Genomic DNA, 27,131 nt, shown 5'->3' on the forward strand with positions numbered 1-27,131 from the left:
TTATTATGTATTTTATATGCATATGTGTGCACATGTAAATGCACTGCCCTGCAGCAGTAATGCACGGCCTGACACCGTAAAACTCAAAAGCAGAAAACTTTGGAAATTTTTATCTGCTTGGGTAGTCTGTACTATGGAAGATATTAGCAGTGAAGGAGGTGATGGAAAACTGTGAATGCTACTCTCCATAACTTCTGCATTAGTGGAATATGACATGTGGTGCATGACATAGATTTTCTCCTTCATCTGGCCTTCCCAGGGATCACTACACCCAGTCAATCAAACTGATCAATTTCAAAGGGCGCCTACATCTGGTACAAAAGCAGCTCCACTGCTTTGCTTACAGCAAAGGTTTCAGTCTCTTGGTAGAACCACAGTATATTTTGTGGGAACCAGCATGTAGAAAATTTACAGAGCTTCCTAAAGATTCAAAGTCAATGGCTTCATACTAATAGCAACAATATTTCATTCTGAAATATTGCTGGGCAATTAAAAATTAAAATAAAACAAAATTTATTTATAATGTTGTCAATAATCTATTTTGGCAGTATTTTTATCATTTTACTTCTGCTACCAGGGAGTAAAAAACCCTAGCTTGTTCAAGAATATTTCAGATCTCATTTCTTTTGGAATTCCTAGACTTCATCTAACTGTTTAGGTTTATGAAGGTGACTTAGAAGTCAATCTTTTCACTACAGATTTGTATCTCTACAGAAGACCTCTCAACCTCCTTCCATGGAAACTACTTTTTAAAATCATCAGAATCCAAAACAATTTTGTTCAATTGCTGAATAATGCATCAGCATTACCCTTTTCTTTCTCTGTCAGACAGTGTCAGAGACACAAGAGTGGCTGTGTAAGTGAACCTCCTTCTTCCCCACACTGCTCCTTCAGGTGGCACTGTGCAGCACGCTGTACATTGTGTGGCAAGACTGTGGTTGTACAGACACAGCTAAACACGGGGCTGCATTTGCCTCACTACATGCTGCCATCTTCCAGGCTATGAGGGTTGGTTTTCTGCACATGCACCCTTCTTTATGCACTACACCATCTCGTACTCCTTGTTAAGGTCATTTTGGGAACAAACTTGTCCACTCTTGATGGAAACATAAAAGGTAATGTATAATGGGGGTAACTTCTGCTTAAGACCCTCTCCTAGGACGCAGAGGAAAAACCTGAGTATGTATTACGGGGTGGATTTAAATTTTTTCTTTCTTTCTTTTTCTTTTCATTATTTATTTGATTATATAGTTCTCCCACTACCATGGGAGAACTACCGACTTGATTATATTATAACTTCTATTATTTCACATTGCGTAATTGCTTTGTCCATACATCTACTGATAGTGTTATATTTTGACTCATGGCCAGCACTATTCCAAGAATCTATAAGAGACTAATAATTTTGGATGGGGATCCAAGGAAAAAACCCAAAGCTAAGTCCCTTGTCAGTAAAATCATAATATTAATATAATCCTATTTTTTTAAATTGGAGGAGATCAGTTGAGTTTGTTTGCTATGTAAATTTAGAGTCTATTTGAATATTTAAGCACACAAAATGAAGGTTGAACATCCCGTGCCCTTGAATAGCTAGTAAAAAAAGTTTGTGGGCATTTACCTCTCTCCATTTATACACGATCTTTGATTGGGGCAGAAGGCAAACAATCCTTATCACTGACATCTGCATTGTGTACCCCTCAGTAGATCTCTCTGTGAATCTGTCCCTAACAGCTGGAGACTTGACCTCCTCTGACTACACACACACACCTTCTAGGGAGCACTGCATGTACTGTCTGAAATAAATAATTTGGAATATGCCATGAATCCCAGCCCATTCTGGGATTCATTGGTGTAAAAACTAAGCAGTTGCTTCAGATGCCCTTCCAGACTCAGTGGAAAAAAAAAGTAGATTAACTTTTGCTTCGTGTTTTTGCTTCTTCAGGCTATAGACAATGTGAACTGCATGCCAACCACTGGGACCACTACCCCAGATGTTATATTTGACTCCTCAGTATCTCTGGTATAACACATAGATACTATTTTGAAATTCTGCTGCTGCTCCATCTTTAGTTTCTATAGAATGCATCTTTTTTCCAATCTTTATTAGAACTTACACCACATTATCTTCTCCGATCCCCTGTAGACACATACTATATCTTACAAATTGCTGCTCCTAAATTCTAGCTTGTTGTCTGGACTTTTGATCCTATTTTTCCTTGCTGAATGATATAATATTATATTAAAGTTTCAAATTACCATTTTCAATACCCACTTTCCAAATTACTCTCTGTTCCAAAATTCATCCTGCTTCTCATGCTTCATTTATTCTGCCAATGGTCTGAAAAGTGTGATAGTAGCAGAAAAAAAATAAACACATTTTCCTACATAAAGTATCATAGACATGCCCTTTGAGCACCCTATGCTGCTGAAATGAGAATGACTTCTACAATGATGTGTTCTTTCGTAAGCTGTGCAGATGTGTAAACATGCAGTTCACATGAATTTAATTTCACCTCTCCTCAGCCTATCTGTTTATACTTAGGTGATGAATGCCTCTGAGCATCATCCTGTCCTTGTATGGCTTTGAAACGGGTAGCCAGTGGGCAGCTTAGCAAGGGACACTGTTGCTAACAACACCTTGCCCTAGCTGGTGCTAGAATAGCTGTGGTCTGTAAGCATTCCTCATTTGAAGGTACTTCACACATCGTTAGGTAGGATATGCCATGGATGGCATTTGCTTGGAAAATATACAATGTCATTGGTAATGTTGCTAGGTGCTGCCTCCAGAAGCTCACTTTGAGCTTTTATTCTTTCCTTTCTCATCATACATATACTCCTCACAAAGGCAGGCACAGAGCCTGAGAGATGTTACAAACAGCAATTTTTAGCATACCAACCCAATGGACTGACTTAAACACCATTACAGAGTTAAATGCTGCACACAAGGCCAGGTTGTACAGACTGCTTTTAGACTGAGTTTCAGAAGGATTACTAGCTCCATAATTGATCTATTGGAGCTTGGAATTTTGGTCACATTTTCTTTGATCTTGGTATTGTTAAAACATAGAGCTCAAAAACTGTTTTGTTTGATTTTTATGTGACTATACCAATAAAACAAATTAACTTTATTACAGCACTCCATAATTATTAATCATGTTATCTTTTCAGTAATAATGCAATGTAAGCTTAATTGAAAATTATGTCTTAGGAGTTCAAAGGAAACAGAAAAGGGAGTAAGCTATTAGGCCTCTTGTTTCACTATGTGAGAAGCGTCATCTAAATTTTTCAAGTAAAGTCTTGGCATTAGCTAGAGAGAACTTGGCTCTGCTCAAAGGAACAGATTTCTGTCAATGTCAAGAACAAGCCTAAGGAGTAAAAACTGCAAATACAGAAGGCTGCATTGAACCTCTGGGTTTGAAACAGAGAGAAAGATTAACAGTTATCTGAGCTTTTTGTTTGTTCTCGCCATTGTAGGCATATTAACATGTATGCCATGACTTCATATTGTATTAACATGTATGCCATGACTTCATATTGTTATGTATTCCTTCAGTGGAACAGAAGAGTAACAGAGAAAAGAAATTGACATCCAAATATATTTTAAATTGAACTTGCATCTCTGTAGTGGACTCATGGTATCTATTTTTTAGTATAGATCTTGGAAAATCTCTGCTGCACAAGTCACAGTCAGAGTGTATGTTAACTGTTCAAAAGATTTTGCCAATTCCGTAATTCCTTGTGTCCTAATTTTGAAGTTCAAAGTGCAGTTTAGGTGACAGTGTTACAGCTTTGACTCTGTAGGAGGAGACCAGGAAATACAAAATTGCCAGTAAATTTTAAACAAGAAGATGTAAGTTTTTGTACACTCATGTATGACATGTTTGTTTGTGAAAAGTACTGAGAGGATAAAGTTCTTCACTCCAGAGGGCACTGGGAACACAGTGTGACTGTCTCAGCATACCCACACAGCCTCAGCAACCCCAATTTGAATGACTGCTTCAATTAAGAAAGCAGATGGTCATTTCTCCATGGTTTACTTCCTACTAGCGCTAGTGCTAAATGAGGCAGGTTTCAACCGCAATTATGTAGGAGAGAAATGGAAATACTAAACGTTATTGCCAAACATATCTTCTTGTAAAAGTAATACGGCTACTGAAAATTAGTTGCTTCTGTTGTTTAAAAAAATTAAAGGTTATACTATGTGCTTTTGAAGTAGCTAGTTACTCACAGAGTACTTGCAGCTAATTCTTGGAAGGCTGGCTAGCCATACACTGCTGGCTTTAGTCCTTGTTTCCAGCTCCTACATCACATGAAAGACAACTAAAAATACATTAAATACTTCTCCATACAAGCAAATTTAAAAAATGGTGCAATAATGTTAGGTGCTGAAAGTAAAAGTGTTGTGTGCAAAGTTATGAAGAGAAACAAAGGAAATAAAAAAAGATTACAATCTTTCTGCTGCAGTGTGGTCTGTGATACAGCATGAGAAAACCTTGACTAGGCTCAGTTTCAGAATTTCAGCATGTATTGGGTTTTACAAAACTGTATCACTGAAGGCCAATCACAGATCTAACCAATATTGTTTGTTACTGTTTGGCCTATGCTTATCCACCTCTCAGAACACATATGCCAAGGAAATAATGTAATGACAGTTATGTTGAGTGTCCACAATAATAAAAAAATAATAAAAGAAAAACAGTAATAGATGCTTCCCAGATGCTAAAATGTTTATGTGGAAATTTAAGAGGCTAAAGGTGCTACTGTATAAGGCTGCAGGGTGTACTTTACTGGAACCACAAATAAAGTGTGCAAACACAAAGCAACGAAATATGTGAATGGTAAGTTTGGAGCTGGCTTCAGTTTATGAAGCTGCTTGCCTGCCTACTGACACAGTAAGATAATACAAATTTGGATTATATTGAAGATTTATCTCACATTTACTTCATATTCCTGATTTTTATTTATACTGTAGGCCCACTGTGACTAACAGTTTAGGGTTTTTTTTGTTTATAGCCTTCTTGTTCCTTCAGCTGGGACATTTGTACATTTTTGATAAAAACTCAACTTGCAAAATGTGTGACGCTGGGAGCCACTAGTATCAAGGATTACTCACCTTAGACCAATCTCCCATTCTCCAGACATAGCATTTGGAATAGTCCTCACAGTCCTCTGCTTCTTTAGGTCTTGTGGACAAAACACATTTCTTGCGTGGATTGGTGCACCTCACAGTCCGATGCCGTACTCCCTTACCACACTTTACAGAGCACTGTTGGAAAAAATGGTTTTTCAGATTTCTACAAAATTCACTTACCCCATTTCATCCCGTTCTATATGACTTCTGCCAGGTCAGCATAAATATTTCACAGCTTCAGTGTTCTCTTAACTTCCAGCCTTCAATAGCATCAACACTAGATTTATTAAAAAATAAAAACTGAACAAAAATTCCTCAGGGGACAGAATGATAATTGATTCATTTTTACTAAAATTAGATTAAAAAAAATACTTGCTTAAGGACAGAATAGGCTTTTGAATAAGAAAATATCCAAGAAGTTATGATTAAGTGAATGCAAAATGTTACACCAAAAATATCAGGCAATCTTTCTTCATCCAATGAAAGGAAATACAGTGAAAGAAAATCAATGTCCACAGGAATAAGATATGAAGCAACTTAAGAAAAGCTCTGTTCATGTCCAACAGCTTTTTTTGGGAGGAGGAAAAAAAGTAGAATGGAAAAGTAAATATTCCAAAACTATGCAAGAATCCAGACTGAACTTGAAAATTCAAAGTCACTATATAGTCAGCATGTGAAAGCTCTTTTCAAGTTGCTCAGAAGGTCCTAATCTATGGGTTTTTTCACCATTCCCACTTACAGAGCCAAAAATGATGCCATTTCCTTCTCAAAACATTATCACTGCTTTTGATCATCCCACTGCTTGCAGTTCAAAACTCTCCTCTGCCAAGCTGATTATAACCACAGGAAGCAGTAATGGTCAGTTTCCTACATAATGGTGATAGTAGGAATGGCCACAGGAAATACCTCGCTCTTCAAAAAATATTTATTGCTTCCAACAACAACATGCTCTCTCTTTTCTCATCTCTGAAGTAAAACAAACTGACGAAGCAATCAGTGTATTTCTTTTACTCATCTCTGTAAATGGATGTCTTTCTTCTCACAACCAGCTCTCACATTATAAAACTGTGTACCATGCCAGAAACTGCTGGTATTTACATCTCCTATCTCTACCTTAGCATATGCTTTTCATCTTTGAAAACATTCCCTATTTGTTAGCTCTTTCTTGCTTGGGGATCAAAGAGTTCTGCTGAGTAGAGCAATTCAAAGAAGGGACTGCACCCACATTCAGAAGCTGCTGTCTGTATTTTGATCACAGAGGGATCCATAGCACAGCTTCTAGTGTAGGATGCAATTGGAATTGCCTTTACCCTTTCCACAAAATGAGAAGTTCCAAATTAAGCCTTTCATCTTGTCCAGATGGCAGTGAGAACAATACTTTTCTTCCTCCGTGGTCAGTCAATTTTAGAAAAAACCAAAGATGAAGAAAGCCAAATGGACGAGCACATTCAAAGACCTTAAATTAATAAAGCTTTTTGAAAAATGAATACATTTTGTAGCAATACCTCAGGATGCAACATATGTGAAATTGTGTTACTTACAAGCCCAATTGCCTATTGCTGCTGCTTTGGAAAAAGAGCAAAGAAAGAGGAAGGGAAGAAGATGCCTTTTTTTTGCCAAAGGCTCCCCTCAAAGCCTCTCTGAAGCAGGATGGCATCATCCATCTGCTGATCAATATCCCTTGGTACAAAAGCACATCCCAGATGTTTCCACTCTGAACCCCAGGTCTTGTAGCTGGTAAGTGGTGCCTTAATTCCATTTCCCCCTAGTTACCCACTACTACAGACAGGACATACTTGATTATATGTGCTTGAGAACTGGCCAGAAGAGACTGTTGCACAACATTAACTAGATAAAATGCAGTAGCTCTACACAGCAGGTTTTCCTAGCCCCTGAACCCTTTGCCAAAACATTGCATGAGTACTCTGAAAATCATTAGGCTAAACTGCCACTTGATGGTGAAAAAAACCTTATTTTCAAAGAATACTAAGGCACAAATAACGACAATGGAGTATTTGGTGTATAAACAAATGCAGCACCTCAGACCAGACCCCGGCCTCCCACACAGTCATGCAGTCCTGGCCTTCACAGCGCTGTGCAGAAGCAGGCTTTGGTCCGAGACAATCCCTCTCCCTAGCTCTGATCAGGGTCCCATTTCTGAGCTGCTGTGTGCAAGCTACTTGTCTGTTCTGGGTTCCTTTTCCACATGTCCTTGAACATGGTGTCCACTCTGTCATCATCCATCTGCGAAGAAACACAGGCAATGTAGTAATACAAAATCAGGAGGGGAAAAATACCATTACAGCTTATTCACTTATTCTAAGTGTATACACCCAAGACACACTTGCATATTTTCAGCCTCCTTTTACTGTTATTTTGCTAATGGAGTATTTATGAATCTAACATATACTACATTTCATATGGTATTAATGTACATATAAAGTCCTTCCCCAGTACACTACCCCTATGTTTTCAAACTACTTTCCTCTAATTATAATCCCAATTAGAAAATTTCAAAAATGCATATATAAAGATGACAGATCCCTGATCAGCCTGCCTGTTATTCTCTGTGTATATATCAATGTCAAGTGTATGTCAAGCATATAAAGTCCAGCATTCCTTGAAAATATTGTGTTGCAAGAAAGAATCACTCAAATGTGAAAGACTCATTGCCCTGGAAAAAGCACAAAAGCCCAAAATTCTTCATGTCCTTCCGAGTAGAGGCCTAACGGGGCACATGGCTTAAATCACAACAGCAAAGAAGGCTGATGCAGCTTGGCACAGACCACATACCTAGAGAGCAACCGTTCTAGAACATAATTTTCCCCAGATGTTCTGTAGATCCAGATTATGGCCATGTGCCCTTAAAAAATTAAACAGTTCTGCCCCTGATGTTCTGTCTCCTGACAACACAAGAGTTTTCAAGGAGACTTAGTTTGCAAGGAGAGTTTTTAGGAAACTGAGATTTAATAACATTTTTTCAACCTTCTGTCATGCATTTGTAGCAAAAACATAAAACACTTAACTAAGGGTTTTTTTCTTATCTGTCCAGATATATAATTTACAAATCATGACCTGCTAAGACAATGAAATAGACTTTAAGATATTTCTTCATAGGCCAATAGCAAGAAAGTACTTATGCAAGTGTATGCTTTGGTAACATTTCTGTTGAAAGCTAGTAGTATTTTGTAATCATCACTTACAGTGTTTAAAAATTGGATCATTAAATCTTTCTACATTTCTCTGCACAGCATCTCTGAGTATGTATTAGCAAAGTTTTAAAATTTTCACTTAATAAGCCGGAAAAAACACAGAATACTAAAAATTTATGGTAGACAATGCCTCAGAAAAAGATCAGATTATTCCATTACTATTCATTAAGTAAAGAGTGGTGCTAATAAAACAAAATAAACGTCTTCTCAAATCTGCATATAATGAAGTTTAAATAATCCGTCCAAAGGGTAATGCCCTCTTTTGGGAAGACCAAATGTCAGTAGTTCTGTCTTACTTAAAATGTATAATACTTCACATTTTATCAATTTCAGTATTCATCCTTTCCAAGAAAGCTATGTCTTCTCATTCTTTCTTCAACAGTATTTGCATTTAATTTATTTTGCATTGTTTTGTTTAAAAATGCCATCTACCTGTACTCCAGATGACTGCAGCAGACTGATCCTAGTGCTTACTCCTGGGGATGCTAGCCAGCTCTTACTAGCTGCTTTGCCCTCCCTTGAAAGGTGTGGACTTGCTCTCACTTGCTTTAAAAATGTACGTGCAATTCTTGAGGATCTCCTCAACACATAATTTTTAGCTGCCAAGTGGCATAACTCTGAAATGGGCCACTGTGCTGACCTGGTCAGCCAGTGCAAGGAGCAGGCTGCCAGTTCAGCTGCAGGAACACCAGTGGGTGGTGGGTGGCTTTGCTTGGCACAGGCTGCACATGGACCTGCCTCCTGCAATATTCAAACACTAGAGTCTAGTTCAGCACATACAAGGACTTTAATGGGGTGAGAGGAAAGAGCAGAGTGAGGGGCAGGCTTGCTATACTTCAAGTTGCATTAACATAAAAAGAATCTTTAACAGGGATTGATTTATTTATTTACTATTTAGGGTACCAGAGTTTATCAAGGCCTTTAAAGACATGAAGCCTTGCTTCAAAAAAAACCCCACCAAAACATATAAATTAAGAATATGGGATTAAATCCCATCTATGTCTTTATATAAACAGCATTTAAATTTCAGTTTTGTGGCACAGATCAGTCTTAAGAATACTTCCTGAGGAAAGGAAATAACTGTTTTACTGGATAAGAATTTATTCAGGCTTGGTGCTTATGGACTCTCTTTCATTAAAACTCAGGAGAAACAATTTCCAGCATTTCTGTTTTCCCTTCATTTTGCATTATAATGTTTTGAATTAATGTATCTACTGGCCATTCATTGTGAGAAGCAGTCCACTGCTTTTACATGGCTTTTACATCTAGATATTATAGTTTAATTTAACCAAATCATTATTACCTTGTCTGGCAGGGCTGTTCATTGCACTTGCGGATCTGTGGTTCAGGTTTTGTTAAATATTTGCACTTCTTGTTGTCCACAAGACTGATATTCTTGTTCATAATCTTCGTGCAAGAGACTGTTGTCTTTCTTTCACCTAAAAAAATAAAAATAAGCAGGTTTGTGAGGAAAGCAAGAATATGCTAATTGTTAAGGACACAGATACAACTATTTCATAGACAGTTTGGCTAAAAGAACTGAAAAAAAATCAAAGCTAGCAGGGAATCTGAAAGAAATCCTACAGTTTGTACGGAACATTGTGAGTTTCTAACCTAGTCTTTGCACACCACCATCAACAGTTTTTCTCTTACTCCTGCAACTAGTTATGGGCCAAACCCTCACTCTCACTGGAATAATTTTCTTTCTCAATCACTGCAACTCCATCACTGAGCAATGCTTGCAGAAAATTACAAATATGGTCATTAATTACTACATAAAATGAGTAAAGAAATGACAAATAGTGGCTGGCATTCACATAAAGGGAATCAGCACATGCATCCTTCAACAGAGTGCCTGCACTATTTTCCATGAACTAAAGAGGTCAGATGACCTGATCTGCAAGGTCAGAAAACCATTTAGGAATCTGGGTACTGCTGCAGAGATCAAGTGCATGCTCTGTACAGAGTCCTTGTCCTGATGGTGACCTGGAGCCTGGTGTCTCTTGAACGTGGAAGCGTTAGAAATTAGAATTTAACGTAATACTGACCACAAGCAGTTACTTGCAATTAGATTGGAGTCTTATTTTTAGAAAACTAGCAATTCTTGAATTCTGGATTTCAGTTTGAACTATTTGTTCTTAGAGTTACTTTTACTCTGCCTGAAAGTTTACTGGAAAAGGGGCTGTGTGCAGGAGCAGAGCAGGCTTAAGCATGAACACTCACCAGAGGTGAAAAATGAGCCTGTGGATGGAGCAGTTATGCTATAAATGCATATTATGTGCATGACCACTTCTGACATTTTTACACAGCTTGTGTACGTGAGAGCCCATGCAACTAATCTATTATATCACAGCGTTTGAAATGTTTGACAATTCTTTCTGCATTTATATATACATCTATGTATTCATATTCTCTCCCACGCAAAGAAAGCTTTTCTGCAACACAGGAGGTCACAGACCAGTTACATATACAAACATGCATAAAACCACATGGCTTCATCAACAGTTTTGTCCTGACACATGCTTTGAGCATTTAAGCAAAACTATTGATAATTGTATTACTATTCATTTAGATTAATCAAAATATTGATGTTAAATTTTAATCATAAATAGTTGGACAGGGTAAAAGCTGCGGTATTTTGATTTCATTACTGCTTGATATTTAAGCCAGAAAGTAAAAGAAAAGTAAAAACAGTTTTGTCTAAAGTAAGAAAAATATTTCAGTAGTATTTCAGAATATTTACCTTCTAGGGAACTTTGTAATAATTCAGCTATTTTAGACAATAACATAAAATGAAGACCAGTTACAACAGGAAAAAAATGATAAGCATTAGAGTAAAACATTTAAATATTTATTTAAGCATTAATATAGAATAAATTACTGACATACTGCATTTTAAGATTTCTGCAGATGATAGAAATATTTAGAAATATCTGGGACAATAATGACAGATTGTAATAGCATTAAAATTATTCTAAAAATACATCAGGAAACTGTAAAAAGTGTGAATTCACAAGTAAACTGGGATGCACTATTAAGAATCAGAAGATGCTACTTGCACCATGAACAAAATACCATCTAGGGAAGAAGCTTTCCTACCAAGCCACAAAAAGCATGTTTATGGAAACCACAGCAATCTTTCATGACACGAGGATTGTTCACACAGTCAGAGGAGCTAGAACACTGTGTTCTTTATGCTGATGTTATGAGAAGGAAAAGCATTTCCAGGCTTTCCTATTCAATCACAAGGTGCATAGCAGTTTTCAGAACTGTTGATCAGAGTAACCACGACTGTCAAGGTTGTCAGCATGAAAGACAGGTATCAAAAGTCAATACATTGTTCACACGCTGACTAACTGCACAAAGTATGAACACATCACTGCATTTCTTTTAAAAAAACCCCTATCTGAAGTGTTTCTTAAGTGTAAGTAAAATTTTAAATAACATCTTCTAGAAAACAGTTTGAAAGACTTTTTTTACATCAATACTGTTCATATTCCAATATTTGTTTTCAGAATCATATTTTGTTCTTCCAAAATCACTTTTTTATGTTTAATAAACTCAGGAAAAATATCACATCAGCATACTAATATCTGTTGTTGTAATATTTGTTCCATATGTTTCTGGATCATCCTCAACTCATGTTACTAACTGTACTTATTTGATCTGAGACTGGGATTCAGCTTTTCTGTGGTTTGAAATGTCTCTTACAGATCATTTATCTTCAGTAGATCCAAATGCAGAGTGGAATGCTCTTTCTATTCTTGTTCTAGCTCTCGCACTTGTATTTCTTCTTGGAAACTGTGTCCTGAATTTGCTTGTTAGTCTAGATTTTGTTCCTTCATTACCATCTTTTCCTACTTTTTATATTTAGTTTGCATCTTTTTCTAGAGCTATCAGTGTTTTTAATGCAATCAGAAAGCATAAGACTGACGTACGTCTACATTGTATGGAAACATACAAATCACAATGAGAATGTTAGTGTTAAATAGGCAACACTGACCATCAGAATCGTAATTATATGTAAACACACTGTTTATACAAATAACTGCATATTGCATACACACATTTACACTGCGTGTATACATGCATATTGTATACACATATTCATTTTTCATATATGTGTGTGTGTGTGTTTGTACATTTTTATTTTATTTTACCTCCTCCACATACAGCATCACAGTCTTCCCAGGTAGAATGTGTCCACATGAAAAGGGGCTCTGGTACTTTAGAGCTCTGATTTTCAGGGAGAGGATCCAATGGGATTGTGTATTCATAATGTAAACCATAGCTCTGGTCGTGGAAGAGCAGCACCTGCAAGATACAAAGAAGAAAATCCTTCCTACATACACAGACGCTACGGAAGACAAACTCCAAGCTTCAAGTAGATCATCTTGAAAAGCACAACAGTGCTATTGATGCTCTATTGCATTTCAGCCATCCTAATGGATTTGCTAAAAGAAATTAACTACAGTATCCAAATCAAGCCAATGGAAGAAAACATTTTGTTTATTAAGAAAATTCCTTTAATTTAAAGGATTTGAATTGTGAAATCCTTCGCCATCATCTCTGCCTTTTTCTTTATGGTGCATATTAACTTTTCCTCTATTTAACTGAAATGCACCAAAATTTGACTTTTTAATGGAGAACTTGGTGATTGCAATTCTGAAATGGGGATGCTGTTCTATAGTCAGCCAGAAATTTCATAAAACCACCTGAAATTAATTTGAATTTCTCTCCTTACTTGGCACATCATCTTTTTATGACATTTGTAGAAATGCTGAGACCTTCAATCTTGCCCCAACAACATGAAGACTGCTCTTGGATTTAAATGCATTTTTTTACAAGCAGGCTGACAGACCTCTCTCTCCTTATCCCCTCCTTCCCACTTTTATAGATATATACGTAAACACAAAAGCAGGTATATCTTACATATAGATCTCATTCTGTTGAGGAGTCTGGAAAAAATATTAGTTACCATGCTATATCATAGGAATCAAGTAAAAAAAACCTGAATTGTCATACCAGCAAATGTAAGGGTGATGTTGTGGGACCTTTGGCTGATATTTTCTCCCAGAGACCTCTCCGAACATAATGGACTGTGGTCCCAGCAATATTGAATGTTCCAGAATGTTCTATCTTCCAATCACTATTGATTGACTGTTTTCCAGCATCCCTAAGAGCTGCAAAATACATGAAAAAAGCCCAATATAAAAGGTGCCTGCTCAGTAGTGATTTTCTTCTCTTACTTCCTGGTCAGATAATTTTAAAAGTAGGCGAAATTCACCTAACTCTGATTGCAAAGATATTTATGGATCCTACTTTACATGAACTTCAGTTGGTATGTGCTTCAGAACCACCTCCTGGAGGGAATGCTTGGCAAAATCATATGTATTTAACATCACGTGAAGTTAATATCAGCATTTTAATACCTGAGAAGACTGACAGGCTCTAGCATAACTCATAACCTGAACACTGAATTACTTTAAGGCAAAGGGAACTATATTCTCTGTTCCCAGGGTGGCCATTTCTATAATCCATAAAAGCATGAGAAACACAATTTTCACAAGGGACTCTTCAAGATTTGTGGAACTAAGCTAAAACTTTTTTTGAAAGAAAGAATTTTGTACTAGAATTTTTCTTCTCTAATAGTTACACTTGCCTTTTCTGCACCTTAGAATTTGATAAGACTTTTACCACATAATTGCATGCTTCTAATAAATAGGAAAAGCTTGTTCTTTGTGGCTGAATTATTTCTCATGCTGATCTAATTCATATTTAAAAATATGATCAAGCCAGGTAAGATATATACCACACACTAAGAACAAAGAATTCTACATTATCAAAATTTACATTTTCTATAGTAAATGGAATAGATTCTTCAGTAAATTTGTAATTTTATTTTGTTTTATTTAATTTTATTTTGTTCCAATTTGTTTTGAATAATCATGTGAAGAAGACTTGAAGATACCTTCTGTACAAGAAGTTTTACATGTTTGACTTCACTGAAATTGCATGTTTGGCATCAGACTGTTGTAAGAGAACCTCCACACTTTCCAAGATTTCCCTTTTTAAAGTTGTAAGTTAATGTGAGTCACTCCTGTAATCATGTCCTCTCCTATTCATATTTATACTGTTATGTTTTGTTTCTATGGGAAACAATGGCAACAGGCCTATGGACTGGCAGAAATCCAATTGAAAAAGACACCACTGATGTGTACAACTGCAGCACTGTGTAATAGATGTTAAGATTATAAAATCCATTAACACTGTAACAGTCTTGTACTAAAAAGAGCCAGTCATTCTACAAGATTTAAAAACTGGTATTTTAAGTTTAAGCATTCAATTGTTAATGGTATTTAAGTTCTATTTAGTGTCAAAACTGTTGGGGCTAATTCTCTTCTCAGAGGAGAAATTAAAAAAATACACTCGAACATGCCAAGGTCCAGCCGGGTCATGCTGCTCAGATGGAGCAGCATCCTCTCCCCAGAGAGAAACAGAAATCATTCTGTCTAGTCTTTAAAATGAATGTGTGTGCCACAGCATGCAGACATGTGCAGGAAACTGGAATCCCAGCTCAGAATACAGAAATATGTCAGATCTTGCATTTTCTGCTTTCAGATTCCTCATATGAGTCACTGGTCTTAGACCAGTGTGTCCTCAAGCCTGAAATGTGGACTTGGATTCAGGCAGTGCAGCTTCTGTTCTTGACTCTGTCACACCCCATTTTGTAAGCAAGTTCACTGAGTTTTATTCCATACTGCACATATATTCCTATTCTTCTTAACTTTTGACAGAGGAGCTTGCTCTGTACAAGGTAACTGAAAACAGGAAGAACATTCAAAACATAAGATATCTTCTCTCAGGTAATTCAAGCAATACACCTACACCTGAAAAGACAACCAAAGAAAACTTGGACAGGGATAGCCTACCACAATTGTAACCACAGCCACAGTTTCAGTGCTAAACCAAAGGGACTAATTACAACTGTATCTCTGTAGAGCAAAAAACAGCCATCATAACAATGGCATTTAAGTGATGGCGATGAGTGCAATGTATTTTTTAATTACTGTGCAAGGACTACACACCCGTATAATTTTAATGAGATGTGAGAGGCTACACTGCCAGACAGATACAACAAATCACAATTCAGCTATTGAATCTGCCATTTCTCAGTGGGGAGCAGCAGTGTCCTGGTTCTGGTCCTCCACTTGGTAAATCAGTACATACTAATATTTTTTTTTAATATGGACAAATCACTCTACTGTATTAACTGCATGAATTTTTTCTGCTTTGCCCAAAATACAGTCATATTTCCAGAAAAGTATCAAAGTAATGTTATTTTGACTGCCCTTACTTTTCTACAGAAAATGTAAAAGGCATATGAAATTCAATTCTAAATGAAAACACATTCACTGATATTTTTTGTCAAGGAAGTAATTGTTTCACTTCCATTCAGGTTGTCAGGTGTCCCTTCAATCCATATTAAGAACATTAAGACTTGAAATTTAAGTAATTTTTGAAAACAGCAGGGCTAAGACTGACTGAATGCTAGTTGCCAGTGTCCTCTTTATTATTCTATCCTCTTCAAAAATGGTGCAATATTCCTTGCTCTTCAGCCACTAGGCACTTCAGCAGGCTGCCATGATTTTTCAAATATATTTGAAAGTGGCTTGATAACTACGTTAGCAATTTCAGTAGTTTTAATGTACTTTTCATATGAAAAATTGAAAATTTGCAAGTATACGCAGACATTTTTTATATAATCTAAATACAGTGTTTGTAATATTCTCTTAAAAAGATGACACAAAAGTCCAAAAGAAAATCTATATGAAAAATGGTTCTGTAATAATTTGTTCAGTTCCTTTGACGAGTTCCTCACAAATCTATTTTTCTACTCAGAGCTTTGTTCAATGACAAAGGCGTGTTTATCTTGCATTCCTCAGTGTTGAGCAAAACAGGACAGTAACACTAGAACATATATAATATTTACCTAAATAACTGTGAGCTGGTTTTTCTTCCACAACTTTGATTCTTCTTGCTCCTGCAGGTATCACCAATGCTTCCACATAACCTAAACATGAGACCAGATGTCCCAAGTTAAGTAGAAAAACAGAAAAGCATAGAAAAATACATCTTGTACGCTTTCTCATTTCTTCTCCCTTATTTCGCTTTTTAAGTGTAGAAAGATATAATTTATACAGCAATATTTTGAAGATTCTTGCAAAATTGAAGAAAAGCTATGGAACTGTGTATTATATGTAATACACATACAATGCTACATAATTAAAAGAGTATGGCACAGTAAAACATAACAAGAACTAGTTAGGCTTGGAGATTGGGGACGGAGTAGGTGAAGTTTTTCTAGCTAAGTAGTTCAGTGTCATCATGACCACCAGATGACTGTAAAATAATTCCAACTTCACTCAGCATGTAAAGAAAAATGCTAAAGACACTAAAATCAAAGCATCCTCCCGCTGCTTAGTTTTAGTTTGTTTTATGTATCTTTTGCTCCTTTCCTTCATTTAAGATATCCAAACCCTGTTGTGACAGGCTTTGGTTTTGAAATCTATTTATTTGCTATAAATTGAGATTGTCTCTTGCTAGTGTGGGACTAAGAAAAGGATGTTGAACAATTTGCTTTAAGTAAAACGTAGTGCAAAGGCAACAAAGGTAGAAACCACTCTACAGGCAGGAATGCCATTAATAAAAAAAATTCCCATATTTTAGATTATCCAGGTAAACTTCACAAAGGGAAAAAAATATATCCATCTTTTATTTTGTGATATTCTACAATAAAATACTTAGCATTTACAATACTTTTTCAATAATCCTGAAACATGAAAATTAAAGCAGAATCTTTCATTTCTGTAAGAGTTAATAACACTTCCTAAATATTGATTACAGCTTCTTGAGAAGCAAAATAACTTACAGAAGGGTTAAGATGGCAGTACCACAATACTGAGGATTGACACAGGCCCCCAAAAACATTGGAAGTGTGTGGATATTCACACAAGCAATTAAAGAGAGCTGACATAACGTGATTTTATTAGCAGGAACTGTCTTTGCTGGTTTTTATATCTTGTAGTCCTCCATACTCATCAGGGGTTTGGGATCCTTGATTTGCCTTACATTCTGCTTGAGAGGGCCAGACATAAACATCTGAAGACTATGCCTAACTTTCTCCTCTTACCTAAAGTACTATACTTCAGTCTAAAATCCACTGAAGTCCTTTATTTTCTGATGATATGCTGTCTGCTTATAATTACACTATTTTTGATGTGATTTACTTTCCACCTCTAAATTCTACACATTTTCTACGCAGGCAACTGAAAGTAAAATGGTAAATAAATGATGATAGCTGGTCAAATGCTGTTTCAAAGAAAAGACTCGTATACATGGTGCAAGATGCACATTATTAGTATTTCAATTCTCTATTCTGTCAACATGATTGTTCTGGAGCCAGTAAGCTATTCCCATTTGCAGGACAGATCACAGCAGCATTTGGATATCTGATGTTCATTTCCCATTAAAAAATGTATTGGCTTGTTATGATATATTATTATTAGAATAAAATAATGAGTAATGAAGTGGTATTAGAATTCTTCATTCTTTTGGCTTTATGATTTTGCACTGCCTTAGTTTGGTAACATTGCTCTAGATAAAAAATCAAAATTTGGATTTTTATTTTGAAGAACACTAAATGAAGCTAAACAGTAAAATAATTTACAACTCTATTTGCTAAAAATATAAACCTAATTTCTCATACCCCTTAAAAATCAGTCTTTTCTATGAAATAGAGTGTATCTTAATGTAAGATTTTTCCTTCATTTTGCCATTGAAATAATGTGGAACAACTTTGCAACAAATTTGAACATACTTATGCATTCTTATCCTCAATGTCTTATCATCTTTAAAAGCTAGATCTAAAGTTCTTATGAAGATCTGCATAATTTTAAGAAATATAGCTTTAATAATTTCTCAATGCTCCAAGCAATCAAAAAGCCACTTTTTTCTTTATTATTTGAAGCAAAAAAACCAAACAGACATTACCTGCTCCTCTGGTATGGTTAAAATCACCTTTAATAACTTTGCATGACTTTCCATTACCATTGCATATACCACAATGATCTTCTCGAGCCAGAGATCCTAATATACCATCACAGCCAAATTTCTGTGGGAGAAGAAAATAAAAGCTATTGAGACACAGGCCACATTTTTCATAAAGTTGCTTTTAGTATGAGGTACCTCATCCTTCCTCAAGATGCCTAGCCAGCAGGACCCAGCCCTCCTGACAATGAGGGTTGCACTAGCTCATGTCAGAGATCTGTCCCATAGAAAACTCCCCCATGACTTTATGTAGAGTGCTGCATTCACTCTTCTTGTGTGTTGGCTAACTCTACCAGCTGCTCTCCAAGAGAAACACAACTGCAGTCTTATCTCCTGGTGGGGACCTGTGGCACATCAGACCCACTCTGCAACACACACCCCACAGGCCTTCCCACTAAGAGAACACAATGTGCCTCTCCTGCTTTCTACTCAAAGTATGGATGATTCTTTGTTATGCCCATAATGGTAAAGAGCCATTAATGTCAGCCTAAGGACTTATTCTGAAGGCATAAGCAGGTCTAGGATATGTAAATATAAATGACACCCATGTTTTGCTAAAAAGCATTCAGTTTAACACAAATTAAGTTTACTTGAGCATCTCCACATTACTGCTAGACACATTTCTATGAATTAATATCAGGGGTAGCTTGACAAAAGCAACAAAGTTAATATATGTGGGCCTGATAGGAAATAAAAATATTCTAAAGTCTTAATATATATGTATGGTTGGTGTGTGACTGTATATCCAGGTTCAAAACAAGTAACTCATACCTGGCATCTACCATCTGCACAGACATCTAGCCCATGCTGGCCACAGGACGTCCCATCCATCACCTTTTCTGTTAGAAGAACAGGTTGATCCTTTCCAGCCGGTGAACAGAATAAAGCACACGGCTTTTCTGTAGCACACAGACAGAAAACCGTGCATTATTGGAAAAAAGGAACTTTAGAAATAAAGAAATATCATCAACACTCTTGTTAAAATTGGTACTTGCTTATGCATGGCATGCAGCTACATTAGCATAGGAAGTTATCTTAGACACAGGGAAAACAAGAAAGATTTTGATCCATTTCTTAGCTGTTTGAAAAACTTGAGATTTTTTCTTCCTAGAGCATGCTGTTGCTATAAACTTGGCCTACACAGTACTCATGTCATGCTCATTGTTGCAATTAAGAATATACACTTTACAGCTGTTGGAATATTTTGGTTGTAATCTATACTTTCATTCTCCTGTATTTTTGGCAGATCATAAATATTGGTTAAAAAAGAAAGCTAACACTTTCCAGACTTCCTAACTGTGCAGGTCAAGGAGAAAAAAATGAAATAACTGATACACCCTGGGAAGAAAAATATATGAATTTACAAAATTCACATTAAAAAACAACCAAAAAAACCCACACAAAACCCCTGGAAACATCATCCCTAACATTTTTACCAAGCAATTTTCTAATAACTGTCTAAAACATTCTGCAAATAATTTCTAATTATAAATGTGCATAAAAATGTAGTGCTATCCTATGTATCCATGTACTCCTAATGGCCACATCATAAACAATGAAGTTTGTTTCACCATTGTGAAAGTAACAGTGAATAAAAGAAAATAATTGTCTTCTCAGTGGTCAACCGAGTACAAAATGACAGGATTTTTTCATACCTTTGTTAGCAAATGTACTTACTCAGAACTTCTACCTAAATCTGTTGCAGATTTTTAAAAGGATAAAAGTCAATCCTGAACCTGAAACTGATTTCACTTGGACACAATCTATGCCACTCTGACTTCATACTGACTTCTAGATTCCTGGAGTGCATTTTTATTAGTAAATTAAACAGTTCCAGGAAACATTCAGGGGCACTGGAATTCTACTGTCTATACAGCTGAACTGTAAAACATTCTATGCCACATTTTTTGCATGTGCTAACTAGCACCAGCTCAGTCTAGACTGGAAATTGCCATCTGCAAAGGACCGTTTTCAGAAAAGTAGTTTTAGCATGCAAAGCAGCAGAAAAGTACAGACAGAGGAGTTTTGTGCCAGCTGACTTACACAACACAGAGTGGTCTGGGCGCATTTAAATTAATAAAATTGACAGAGCCTCAGGGTATCACTAGAGGACCGGTACAAACAGATGTGATCTCTTCTGCCAACATGTGAAGCTGGTCAGACAAAAGCCATCTCCAGCTAAAAAGCATCTTGTATTTGTGCCCTCTGCATTCCTGCTATCCTCCTTAAAGTAACCTCAAAGTTCCCTGGGGGCTTTAAGCGGGTATCAGCATTTTTTAAAGGAATATAAGATTGATGACCTAAACATTATTTTGAAGACACTAGACTCAAAGACACAGCAACTAAACAACACCAGACAACTTCAACAGACTACAGGAGATCACATACAGCAACTATTTTGGACATGGCGCACAGTTACAGTTAACTAAGAGAGGAAACAATTAAGGATTTGGGAATAATGTATACTGGGATACAGGCATTCTCTGTCTGGTCCACTTTTGTTTCTCCTGAGGGACACCTCAAGTTACAGGATCATTCAGAAAACAATTAGATGTGTACTCATTAACATGGCACACGCCAGTGTCAAGATTTTTTCATTTGAATGAAATTCTATTATTTAAAACCAGATAAACATTTAGATCCTTTAGGATACAAATCATGTGCTCCTGTGCTAAAATGAAATTTAGTAAAACAAGCCAAAACTAATTGACTTGAAAAGCACCTTTTTAACAGCTGGAGAGAGTTCTTTTTACAATGAAATGAGCTAACATACAAGCCTAATGAAAGTAGTATCAAAAAGTTTTCCTTTGGCATCTTGAGAAAAGGCTTACATGAAAAGAAAACCACCTTCTTGAGACAGTCTTATACATATAATATGTTGATAGCAAAAATAGTCTTCGATGCTTTCTAATGTTTTCTGATAAATTGTTTCAAAAGTAAAAACAATTTACAGTAATGAACTCCTTAAAATTTGGTAACACGCTTACAGTACTCCTGTGTCATTCTCAGGCTTTCTCTATTACAGCTTGCTACAATTTTGTGAAGTTCTCAAGTCAACTGTTTTCACGACTGATATGTTTTTGTTGTGTTTTTTTCTTTGTTTGTTTCTAATTTAAATAAATTAAAACACAAGGATTTACAGAAAATTCAGTGGGGTAGAAATTACTGTTCACTTTGCTAGCAAGAAGGAATTTGTTTTCTTAGTCACTGATGTTTTACACCAACATTATTGTTGCAGATAATATAAGTCTTACTGATCTTACTATACTCCCACTTGAACATTTTCCTAAGTATGTAAGCAAGTTTATTGCATGGAAGCATGAATACAGTATGCCAGGACTTCATATGCAATAGGTATTAGGATTTATAGAAATCTTACAGAAGTTTACAGCACACATTATCTACACATTGCAGCCAAATGAAACACTGATATGTGGAATACTCCCAATTTTAAGCTAGAACTTTTCTCCTTCCTCAAAAACAAAGTCTCACAACATCTACATTGTCTCTTTGGCTTTGTAGGTAAAACATATAAGTGATATAGGTATGTTTAATGATGGAGCATTACTCCAGAAAGCTGTATTTCTGAGTGACTTCATATTACAATTCTGATTAAAAAGGAAAAAGCTGACTGGATTTTCATTTAAATGTAGTTATTACCTATTAAGAAGGACAAATTCCATAGGAATAAAAGACAAAATATTCTAGAGCACACAAAAGTACTGCTAGATCTTGTCTCTGAAATTAAAAAAACTCACCAAAAATACTGGGTTTGAGGTTTGTTCGTTTTAGTTTTAACTACATCTTAGATTAACAACAATATCCACAAGATGTAAGCCATCTAAACAGATTATAAGAACACGGGAGATGGTTTATACTTACCATCATCAATGACAGCTTGCCACTGGTGCACATGCTTCTGATATGAAGATCTGATGCTGAAAGCTTGGCACTGCCAGTCCCTAAAGGCAGGCACACCAGCAGGACAAGAAGGATTTTCACATACCCTATACTGCATTGTGGGCCCATGACACTGTCCTTCAAGGCCTGATCTAGAAAAGATGGCATAAATACAACCCTTTACTGTTGGCAATATTTTGTCAAACTCACAGTATAGCTTACCTATGCTAGACACCAATTAAAAATAGCAGGTATTTTTGCTGACACTTAGCATTCAGAACTCATCCATTGTGGATAGATAGAAGGTAGGAGAATAGAGATAGTGGTGAAGATAATCTCATCCCTAAGGAGTTACAGCTGTGCTAATTATCAAGCATTAAGAACAAGCCTGCCCTTAATAGGCCGCAGCTGGATCCAGGGGTATTATAAAAGAGCAGGTTGGCTGGTTGAGATGTGAGATGGAGTTTGTTGGCTGTGCTGAGAAGAAGGAGGCAGTGCTGTGAGGAGCTGCCTGTGAGAAACCACTGAGAAGGTATGAAACCTTTGCAATAGGACAGCAACAATCCATGAAAAAATGAAGTCACAGAACAAAATATATTTGCCTTCTCTTTGTACTGGTTACATTACACATAAGGAGTGATGGGTGCTAAGCCATAATTTACACTTAGACCCAAGAAAGCCCTAGGACTAGTAGGAGTTCAGTCAGGGGAGCCTCAGGTGCAGTTTTGATAAAATTGAGATTTTTCTCTATCTGGGCTGAGCCAAAGGGCCTACTGAAAGGAAGCAACACCTGCAGATTTGCTACCTCTCATTTTTCTAGAAGTGTGGTGTTACAAGGTTCAGACAAATCCTTTGTTTCTCTTTGGTCACTCCAGTTGTGCTTGCAGGTGCTAATGAACAAATGCAAAAGAAGACAGAACTGCAGAAACTGGAGCTCATTATTTGGAACCTTGCCTGGAAAATGGATTAATGAGCATAAAATTAAGACATCCATAAATTCTAGAAATAGCTTTAAGATATACAGCTGAAAGTGGTGTTTAGATGGTATGAACTACGAAAGAGCTCTGCATATCAAAATTTCTGCTAAATCCCAATGTTTTTGTACAGCCATATACAACTCTTCCTCAAAAATTTTTATGCAAATGTATCTTTTTTAAACCCCTGCCTATTTCACACTAAAATCTGCTACATAGTCTTCCATAATTCATCATTTCCCCCCTTGTATTGTTATTTTTTTAAAAGCATTGAGTCTAGTCTTATCCACCCTGGATTAGTTTTCCCTATACTTGCCTTCATTACTCTTTTCCCACTCCTATGCCTGTATTTTCTTTTCTTTTTCACTTGGTGTATAAATGGCACAAAAAAATCAAATTGGTACTGAGTAATTAAAATGAAAACACCTTTTAGCTGGTCACTGAAATACAGTGAAACAAATTTCATTCAAGTGAAAAGTAAAAGCCTTTATCCCCAAAGGCAGAAGGTTTTAATTTTTACAAGATAGACTATCTGGAAAGATAATTTAGATTTCCTCTCTTAATGTCTGAGAAACTGGTAGGAAGATCTCTTTGTCAGACTTTAAGTTCCTTGGTTGTCCAGATGAGAAGCAGAAGTCAATCTTCTCTAGTTGAAAAATTTAAAGACTAGAATTACACACTATCAATCTGCAAGTCAGAAATTTTAAATTTAACTTTCTGTTGTTTCTTCAGGTGAAGCTTAAGAAGAAATTTTTATTCTTATATTAATATTATCTATGGTCTTCACAGAAGCAGAAAAGATGAAAAATAGTGCTGCCATGCAATCAAATACCTGAAATACCTATTCTTCTAAGTGTTTTTCAGTATTCATAAAGTATTAATTGCTTAGATAAAGGCCAACTGTATCCTCACGGGGTCCTGTGCTGATGTAAATTTTGTTCAGAAATTGCGACGAACAGCAATGGAAACCTGAACTCATTTTTACCCAGGGCATCTGCGTTGTCGACTGCTGATTCCGGTGTTGCAGGTACGGCTACAAGTGCTCCATGCGCTCCACTCCCCCTCCATGTGCTCCGTGAAAGAGGTCCGATTGATACAGTCTCCAGCCTTACACCACTAGGTAAAAATCCAGCTCTTAGGTAAATAAATCAAGGCATATGCAAAACAATTCACTTCTCCATGAGCACACAGGAAGCACAACACAAACATGTGGTTCATTACATGGTTTTCTTATCAGTCAGATATATTTTTGCCTAGCACTCTCCAAAGCTTTTTATCTGTCCTAGTAAATTCAACAGCCAGAGACCTTTCTCTGTTTCAGCGGCCATGGAGCAGGTTCACTTCTTGTCCACAACTTCAAAAGTAAGTTCATTTCCAAGGAAGGATACCTCCTTCATTGGAGGTATCCATACTATGCTGTCTCCCTTCATTTTAGATTGGGCACTGCCTGAGAAAGCATTTTAGAGTCATCACTGTCCAGCTGAACTGTGCAGATGATCACAGCACAGTGTCCAGGGCTATTCTCAGGACTTGCTTGGCTCAGTATGACAGTTCCCACCAACAGGAACTTCATTGTCCCTCATTATCCAGAGACAATTTCAATAGAAAGGTATATTACAAGTAATAGAGAGAATGAGATTTTATTCACCACTTGTATTCAAAGATAAAATGGAAGCTTGAAAAAGCTGGTGTTGAGAAAGTCCAGAGAATTTCTGGCATTTATTAAAATAGTAATAATAAATTCCATGATCTTGCATGCATATATCATTTACCAGGAAAACTGAATTTCTCACTCAAAAACTATCCAATCTACTAACAATCCATAACTACTGTTATGCTTTGTAACCTATGTCCATATCTCACACAAATTATCATAAACTCTGCAGAAATTAGTGCTTTAACAAATTATACCAATTTTTTTTCTGTCCAATGTATTAGGAAATATAGGTATTTTCCAGCCTTAGAAATTTCATTATTCAATGATTCAGCAATTATAAAGCAGACAATGATCACTTAATGCCATTAAGATCAGTAATTTAACTCTTTTTTTTTTACCTTCTGAACTGTTGGTGAATTACCGTTACCAATGGATAACAGACTTCACAAACAAGTCTTGTATTTATACCAAAAGAAAAGGTGTCACTAATGCAGTCAATAGAGACTTCTGGTTTTTTTAGAACACACTTCTGTAACTTTTAATGTCTGTGCTGAATCCTTATCTGGCAACCTTTTCACCTACAATTTGAAACTGGTCTTTACTGATTAACTGATGTTAATTTTCTCTCTTTAATCATCACATTACAGTGAAGGCATAATTATTCCACTTTTTAAAAGTCTTCATGGGTGTCTCCATCTTTATTTACCATAAAATATAAACCATAAAATATAAATTTTGTAATGCACATGGTTGTTTCAAACCAGAAATGCTCATATACATTTAAAGTTATTGCTTCAGATAAAATATGGATTTTTCTATTGAGATAGCATCTGCTCTCCGCGCAGCCTAAGGGATTTTCTAAAATTCTTGACTTAAACCCCAACCAAGTAGGACAAGGTATGCAAATGACATTTCCATCACTTCCTAAGATCCTAAGAGGAGCACAAGACAAAAATACTTATCTCCCCAATACCAGTAAAAAAGCCCCAAAGCCAGTGATCTGTGTAACCTAAACCTCCTCCTGGACAGATAATAAAGCAAACAAGAATAATAACTCTTTCTTATCCCCTGTGATGTTTTGGTGATATATGCTTAGTTTTCTACTGATATATATAAATTAGTTATCTCTGTAGCCTGGCTCAATGAGCCATTTTAATTACAATCAGTAATTGTGTGTAATTGTCGTACGAGGTTCTGCTTTCTTATTCCATAGCATGGGCAGTCTTAATGTAAAAATTGTGATATCAAACGAAACTCATGTCTCTTACTTTCCAAATATTGACTTTAGTATCGACTATGAACTTTATCAGAATTAAAATACTGAAGCAATTGTCATTATTTTAAAGATAACAGAAATACAACTGGTTTTCCTTTAGCATGTTATTAGCATATTATCTGAACATTTTATATTAACTGATTGATTTGATTTTAGGAGAATGATGAGAGTCCTGGTGAATGTAATATGACTCAAAGAGTAAAATCACTCCTGTGGGAAATGGCTGTCAGCACAGTATCTTGAAAATCCCAAGACACATGTATGCTCTTTCTCTGCTTTCTGTTTGAGGTTGTTTATATTCATTTACAGATAAATACAAATATTACAAATAGTTTTAACTGGAAAGCTCTTGCAGGACAATTTATCTAAGTCTGATTGGGTGATCATTTAATGCGTCTGTGATGACATGCATTTAATGGGATTTGTCACTCTTTTACATGCATAGGATTAAACTCTTTTACACCATATTTCTTGATAAAACTTATCCTGAAAGGTTTTAACAACAATCTCTATCAATTGCTTCAAAGAGACTATTCCTAAATCTTAAATCATAGCTGAAAGCCCTGTACCTTTGAAAGCTTAAGTTTCTATTTACTCTTTGAAGAGCAGCAATTGCATTCTATTCATAAATATGACAAAAAATGTGGAAGAATTTTAAATAAAACAGTGTAAATATTAATGTGTCTCTTTGGTTAACCTTTTTTTAATTCACTGGTTTTAGGGGAATGTTCTTTTTTCATATCTATATTATAAAATACATCATATATAATACATCAAACTGTACATAGCTTATTTTTATGATAATAGAGGTAAGTAGGAACTTCAAAGAACAGCAAAGACCTATGCAGCTTGTTTCCTTAAATGTCAGATG

At 36.1% G+C, this 27,131-nt stretch overlaps 1 protein-coding gene across 3 annotated transcripts in view; it reads right to left on the minus strand.

Moving 5' to 3' along the window:
* ADAMTS19 (ADAM metallopeptidase with thrombospondin type 1 motif 19) overlaps window positions 1–27,131 on the minus strand; it is a 127,870-nt gene that overhangs the window by 13,944 nt on the left and 86,795 nt on the right. For all 3 annotated transcript variants that reach the window (XM_064403703.1, XM_064403702.1, XM_064403704.1), the window contains 10 exons: window positions 24,313–24,443; window positions 22,336–22,505; window positions 19,225–19,352; window positions 18,397–18,517; window positions 16,337–16,417; window positions 13,369–13,526; window positions 12,504–12,657; window positions 9,647–9,782; window positions 7,171–7,375; window positions 5,114–5,266 (listed from right to left, as the gene is read on the minus strand). In XM_064403703.1, coding sequence (XP_064259773.1) covers window positions 5,114–5,266; window positions 7,171–7,375; window positions 9,647–9,782; window positions 12,504–12,657; window positions 13,369–13,526; window positions 16,337–16,417; window positions 18,397–18,517; window positions 19,225–19,352; window positions 22,336–22,505; window positions 24,313–24,443 — 1,437 coding nt within the window. The remainder of the gene's footprint in view (window positions 1–5,113; window positions 5,267–7,170; window positions 7,376–9,646; window positions 9,783–12,503; window positions 12,658–13,368; window positions 13,527–16,336; window positions 16,418–18,396; window positions 18,518–19,224; window positions 19,353–22,335; window positions 22,506–24,312; window positions 24,444–27,131) is intronic.

Source organism: Passer domesticus, chromosome Z (assembly GCF_036417665.1).
Source record: "Passer domesticus isolate bPasDom1 chromosome Z, bPasDom1.hap1, whole genome shotgun sequence".
Lineage (NCBI taxonomy): Eukaryota > Metazoa > Chordata > Aves > Passeriformes > Passeridae > Passer > Passer domesticus.